This window comes from Nerophis ophidion, linkage group LG20 (assembly GCF_033978795.1).
Source record: "Nerophis ophidion isolate RoL-2023_Sa linkage group LG20, RoL_Noph_v1.0, whole genome shotgun sequence".
NCBI lineage: Eukaryota > Metazoa > Chordata > Actinopteri > Syngnathiformes > Syngnathidae > Nerophis > Nerophis ophidion.
In genome coordinates this window covers 36,779,097-36,786,523 of record NC_084630.1, presented here as the reverse complement: position 1 = coordinate 36,786,523, position 7,427 = coordinate 36,779,097, and the positions used below count along the sequence as shown (strand labels likewise).

The 7,427-nt window shown below is 40.9% G+C and overlaps 1 protein-coding gene across 6 annotated transcripts in view; it reads right to left on the bottom strand.

The window, feature by feature from the left end:
• Positions 1-4,255: 4,255 nt before the first annotated feature.
• Positions 4,256-7,427, bottom strand: part of LOC133539096 (gastrula zinc finger protein XlCGF57.1-like) — a 55,481-nt gene continuing 52,309 nt past the window's right edge. For all 6 annotated transcript variants that reach the window (XM_061881156.1, XM_061881159.1, XM_061881162.1 and 3 more), the window contains one exon: positions 4,256-5,948. In XM_061881156.1, coding sequence (XP_061737140.1) covers positions 4,879-5,948 — 1,070 coding nt within the window. In that variant the 3' untranslated portion in view covers positions 4,256-4,878. The remainder of the gene's footprint in view (positions 5,949-7,427) is intronic.

The window sequence follows — 7,427 nt, the reverse complement described above, 5'->3', positions numbered from 1 at the left end:
GTTGTGGTGAAGAAGGAGCTGAGCCGGAAGGCAAAGCTCTCAATTTACCGGTCGATCTACGTTCCCATCCTCACCTATGGTCATGAGCTTTGGGTCATGAACGAAAGGACAAGATCACGGGTACAAGCGGCCGAAATGAGTTTCCTCCGCCATGTGGCGGGGCTCTCCCTTAGAGATAGGGTGAGAAGCTCTGTCATCCGGGAGGAACTCAAAGTAAAGCCGCTGCTCCTCCACATCGAGAGGAGCCAGATGAGGTGGTTCGGGCATCTGGTCAGGATGCCACCCGAACGCCTCCCTAGGGAGGTGTTTAGGGCACGTCCAACCGGTGGGAGGCCACGGGGAAGACCCAGGACACGTTGGGAAGACTATGTCTCCCGGCTGGCCTGGGAACGCCTCGGGATCCCCCGGGAAGAGCTGGACGAAGTGGCTGGGGAGAGGGAAGTCTGGGTTTCCCTGCTTAGGCTGTTGCCCCCGCAACCCAACCTCGGATAAGCGGAATATGATGGATGGATGGATTTCTACACATAGAAGAAATCATCAACTTAAAGTGCCCTCTTCACAAATAAATACATCTTTAACATCAATATTTATGGAACATGTCCACACAAAATCTAGCTGTCAACACTGAATATTGCATTGTTGCATTTCTTTTCACACTTTATGGACTTACATTCATATTTTGTTGAAGTATTTGAGACGATGGCGAGGCATGGTGGATGCGTGTTGCTACCCCAGGGATGCAAGAGGACCAAGACATGCAGGAGTTGCAGGTAAGATTAGATTTAGTACAAAACATAAAATACCACTGGTACAAAATACAAAGAAAAGGGAAAGCTAGGCTAATAATTAGCAAGGAGAGCAGAGTACAGAAATAGAGGTGCAGAGTGCACGAGAAGATAAGGCGAGACTTAACAATAGTGACTCCAAAAAGAAGAACCAACGTGCGTGTTGCAAGTAGCAAACAAACCAACCAGGAGGAACTGAACTAGCAGGCAGGACTAAATACTAAAGCAATCAATGAAAAACAGGTGTGCGTCGAAACAAGGGGAGGTGGAACCAATGTGAAACCATGGAGACCAGATCAACAGGAAGTGCTCAAACTAAGGAACCAATGTGAAACCATGGAGCCCAGATCAACAGGAAGTGCTCAAACTAAGGAACCAATGTGAAACCATGGAGACCAGATCAACAGGAAGTGCTCAAACTAAGGAACGGGAGAGTCCAAAATCACAACAGTATTATTCCATAACGGATTTTTGAATTGTTCATATTTTTAGAATATGTTTGAAAAATCTCAAGTAGCACTTGGCATACCTTCGCGTACCCCCACCCCCATTTGAGAACCACTGCCATAGGAGTTAGTGGCGCCCCCGTGTGTCCTTCATGACAATGACAGAAGTGTAAAGGTGGTTGAAAAAGTGGCCAAACACCTTGTTCATCTTCATATTCTGGTTCCCTTTTACTGCGAGGTAAGATATTCTTTTTGAAAGATCCAAGTACTTGATTAAGATGGTAGTGGCTGCTGGTGGCAGGAGCTCTGTGCTCTTCTTTCATCCTTTTGTGTTCCTGCTCTTTCCCTCTTCTTTTCATGTGGCCTTTTTTTGCCTTTTGGTTGGGGACCCTTTGGGACTGTGTGACAAGAGGTGGCACTTTCCTGATTTCTGCTGTGCTTTTTTGTGAACTTCTGGATACTGTAACGTATTATTTTCGGGTCTCCCCATGTCTAGCATTAAAAGATTACAGTTGGTACAAAATGCGGCTGCTAGACTTTTGACAAGAACAAGAAAGTTTGATCACATTACGCCTGTACTGTATATACCTTTATATACATATATACATACATATATACCTATACTGGCTCACCTGCACTGGCTTCCTGTGCACTTAAGATGTGACTTTAAGGTTTTACTACTTACGTATAAAATACTACACGGTCTAGCTCCATCTTATCTTGCCGATTGTATTGTACCATATGTCCCGGCAAGAAATCTGCGTTCAAAGGACTCCGGCTTATTAGTGATTCCCAAAGCCCAAAAAAAGTCTGCGGGCTATAGAGCATTTTCCGTTCGGGCTCCAGTACTCTGGAATGCCCTCCCGGTAACAGTTCGCGATGCCACCTCAGTAGAAGCATTTAAGTCTCACCTTAAAACTCATTTGTATACTCTAGCCTTTAAATAGACTCCCTTTTTAGACCAGTTGATCTGCCGTTTCTTTTCTTTTTCTTCTCTGTCCCACTCTCCCGTGTGGAGGGGGTCCGGTCCGATCCGGTGGCCATGTACTGCTCGCCTGTGTATCGGCTGGGGACATCTCTGCGCTGCTGGTCCGCCTACGCTTGGGATGGTTTCCTGCTGGCTCCGCTGTGAACGGGACTCTCGCTGCTGTGTCTTGGATCCTCTTTGGACTGGACTCTCGCGACTGTGTTGTATCCATTGTGGATTGAACTTTCACAGTATCATGTTAGACCCGCTCGACATCCATTGCTTTCCTCCTCTCTAAGGTTCTCATAGTCATCATTGTCACCGACGTCCCACTGGGTGTGAGTTTTCCTTGCCCTTATGTGGGCCTACCGAGGATGTCGTGGTGGTTTGTGCAGCCCTTTGAGACACTAGTGATTTAGGGCTATATAAGTAAACATTGATTGATTGATTGATCTGCCTTTTGGAGACCAGCTGCTGGGTACTCTGCCACACCAGAGTCCAATTGGAGAGACTGGAGGGGATGCGGATGAAGAGACATGGTGCTGAGGACAAGCTTCACGGTGTCTTGGCTGAATGAGCAGGTATCGGACATCTCAGTCTCCTTGGACGCATCCTTGCTCATCCATGCAGACTGGACACCGGCCGAGAGTTGGTGGGCGGCTCTCTTGGTTGCTTTGTTGGGTCTGCTCCTGTCTCTGGCCGTGCTCCTCCCACCCCAGCAGGTGATGGCTTGGAACACCACAGAGTCCCCCACAGCGTATGTGGATGTTGAAATTATGTTTTCGTTTGGTCGCTTGTATATGCATTGTGCAATCGTGTACGCGCAATATATGTTATTGGTTAATTTTTTGTTGTTGTTTTACTTTTACTTTTGTTGCTGTATGTAGAAATAGCACTGCTGGAGTGGCAGCTGGTCGCATCAGCTCTGCTCTTTTAATGTCCTTTGTGTTCTTTGATGTTTCCCTCTTACATACTTGTTTATGTGTGCTATGGCTATGAGGTTTTTCTCTTTCTTCCCTCTGTTTTAGTCTGGACCACCTCTCCAGGGGCCCAAGCTTTGACTGAATATTTTTTTTCATTTCACTCAGCCCTCTCCCTAGCGTTTACCTGTTTTCCACCTTTTTTGTACGGGGCGCCGGAAGTTGTCAGACGCGTCAGCGATCCTGTTCTGTCTCCCTGCAATGTTTGATCCTGTTCAGTCTCCCTGTAATGTTTGATCCTGTTCTGTCTCCCTGTAATGTCTGATCCTGTTCTGTCTCCCTGTAATGTTTGATCCTGTTCTGTCTCCCTGTAATGTCTGATCCTGTTCTGTCTCCCTGTCATGTTTGTCTGCTCTTGAATGGGATCGTCACAGCTAAACAGTGTGTGCAAACAATACAAAAGCACGTAGTGATACCCCGGATATGCACTGGATGTGGCGAGGACTTTTTCTACTTCAATTCAAGTCAATGTGTCGATTTCCACTGCTGCCGAACCCTTTGTCGGTGCCGTACCACAACCCTGCGCTAAATATAAGCAGAGCTTCTATGTTTGCCGGATGGCACAATGCGGCTGGTCAATAGAGCTAAAATCTGCTGCTGTGGGACAGGAAGCCACGCTCAAACATAATAATAAATTATCTGACTTACTTTCAAAATAAAATACTAAAAAAATGTTTTGTTCATTGCAAATCTTCCCTAACATTTACTAAGATTAAACACTAATAAGGCAACAAGAGAAGTTTCCAACCTTACTCTTTTCTAAATGAAATGTGTGCAGCTGAGTCTGTCTCCCATCAGTAAATGTGTTGCTGCTTGCATTGCAACTCTAAAGTACTTTTTCTACATTCCAATTGTATTTATTGAAGAATAAAACAAAAAAAACAACTCCACTCACGATGGCTCTATAGTTCAGTGATGTGTTGCTAACTTCAGACTTTTTCTTCTTCGTTGATGTTTTGCAGTAGTTAACATCCATGATGTAACAATGCTGCCTATCTACCGGACTCCACATTTTGTTAACAATTGTATTCATTCATACTTATAATTGGGTAATAACATCAATAAAATGCAATGGAAAACTTTTTTGATTTTATAAGACACAAAAACAAATGAAAATAATAAAATGTCCTGTCTTCAAAGATGAGAAGACGAAACAATAGTAGCTGCATATATAATATTCAATACATGCACACAACTTGGGCTTCACGGTGGGAGAGGGGTTAATGCGTCTTCCTCACAATACGAAGTTCCTGCAGTCCTGGGCTCGGGATCTTTCTGTGTGGAGTTTGCATCTTCTCCCCGTGAATGCGTGGGTTCCCTCCGGGTACTCCGGCTTCCTCCCACCTCCAAAGACATGCACCTGGGGATAGGTTGATTGGCAACACTAAATTGGCCCTAGTGTGTGAATGTTGTCTGTCTATCTGTGTTGGCCCTGCGATGAGGTGGCGACTTGTCCAGGGTGTACTCCGCCTTCTGCCCGATTGTAGCTGAGATAGGCGCCAGCGCCCCCCCGCAACCCCAAAAGGGAATAAGCGGTAGAAAATGGATGGATGGACGGATGCACACAACTTAAAAAGTAAGTAAAGGACAACATATAACAGTAGAAGATGAGAAGCACTACATACAACATCAAATATACATTCATATTAAAGATGCTGTGTTTTTAAAGTACATTTAGCACAATCAATGTTTAAGTGTTTTTAAATCCCTGCAGCTTCCATGACTCTTACACACTTGTGTTTACTGACCTGATACTTAATCCTGAAAGTTTTATCACACACAGTGCATCTAAATGGTTTCTCTCCGGTGTGTGTTCTCATGTGGTTGGTCATGTTACGCTTTGTGGAGAAACTGTTCTTACAAACAGGGCAAGTAAAAGGTTTCTCTCCAGTATGTGTTCTCATGTGCGTAGACATGTCAGGCTTTCTATAAAAACGCTTCTTACAAACAGAGCAAGTAAAAGGTTTCTCTCCAGTATGTGTTATCATGTGTCTGGTCATGACAATCTTACTGGAGAAACTCTTCTTACAAACAGAGCAAGGAAAAGGTTTCTCTCCAGTGTGTTTTCTCATGTGTGTGGTCATGTGTTGCTTTATGGAGAAACTCTTCTTACAAACAGAGCAAGTAAAAGGTTTCTCTCCAGTATGTATTCTCATGTGTCTGGTCATTTGTTGCTTTGTGGAGAATCTCTTCTTACAAAAAGAGCAAGTAAAAGGTTTCTCTCCAGTGTGTGTTCTCATGTGTGTGGTCATGCTTTCCATTATGGTAAAATTCTTCTTACAAACAGAGCAAGTAAAAGGTTTCTCTCCAGTATGTATTCTCATGTGCACTGTAAAATGACTCTTCTGTCTAAATGATTTCCCACATTGAGAGCAGTCAAAGTGTTTGTTGTTAGTGTGATGTCTCCTGTCACCTTTAGAGCCATTTTTCCTCTCCAAAGGTTTTTGGATGTGGTCACTGTGATCAGAAGAGTCTGACATCATGTGGTCCATGTCTGACAGTGGAGCAAAGATGCTGTCTGGTTCTGACTTGATATCTTCACAGTGCTCTCCATCAGCTTCTGTGATGTGTTGACTTACAAGCTCCGCCCCTCTGTTCTCCTCACTTTGACTCTGATGAAGCTGTAAGGACAGAGCTTCATCTTCATCATGAAGCTGCTCCTCTTTAATGTGGGAGGGGCCCTGTAGCTCCTTCTGTCCCACACTGGAGCTCCACTCCTGCTCCTTGGAGGGAATCTCTTCATGACTCTCTGCTGACACCTGCTGGACGTCTGCAGAGCATAAAACACAAATGAGGTGTTACTGTATTGAAGTTTGCAGTATTCAAACTATTCACATGTGAGCTAGGCCAAATAGACAGTGATGGAGAACCTACCTGGAAAATGTAGTAAGCTAAGCTACAAGTTACTCTCCATTAAATGTAGCTAAGCTATCCTCAGAGAATTGTAGCAAGCTACACTGCAAAAGTAGCTTGCTACATTTAACAGCATTTCTATCTATCGGCCCACATGTATAATATCAATGTTAATGTAACTGAGAGTGGACACATGGACCCAGTGAGGCTCCGATGCTGTTAACTATCCGTCATTGAGCTGGGGATACCTTACAACACTCCACTGTATGCACTCATTTATTTGTTCTTGTATTTCTACCCTTCTTGAGACACCAACAAGGAAATGTATCTTCCATATGAGGAGGTGTGAACAAGTAAGGACATACATCATGGTGCCAATACGGAAACCCGTTGCATCTAATAGAGAATGTCTCATTTGCACCCCTGCTGGTGAAATCTATCAAAAATGAGGGTGGTCCCAAAAACGAGGAATTTTTCAAACTGACTGTGTGTCGGTTTTAAAAGTGCTCCCCCTCTGGCCAACATATGAAATAACAAATATGTGTAAAAATTTTAAGTGCTTCCCTTATGGTCAACATGTGTAATAACAAGTGTATGTAATAAATTGAAATGTGCCCCTTTTGGCCAAACTTAAATAAAAAAACAAATGTTTACATATACATATAATATATATATATATATGTGTATATATATATATATATGTATATATATATATATATATATATATATATATATATATGTATGCATATATATATATATATATATATATATATATATATATATATATATATATATATATATATATATATATATATATATATATATATATATATATATGTGTGTATGTATGTATATATATGTATGCATATATATATATATATATATATATATATATATATATATATATATGCATACATATATATATATTTACATATATGTGTATGTATATATATATATATATATATATATATATATATATATGTATGCATATATATATACATATATGTATATATGTATATATATACATATATATATATTCATACATATATATATATACATACACATATATATATATATATATGCATACATATGTATATACATATATATATACACATAGATATATACATATATATATACACATAGATATATACATATATACACATAGATATATACATATATATACACATAGATATATATATATACACACATATACATATATATATATATATGTATATATATACACACACATATACATATATATATACACACACATATACGTATACATACATACATACATACATACATACATATGTATGTATGTATGTATATATATGTATATATATATATATATATATATATATATATATATATATATTCATACATACACACACATATA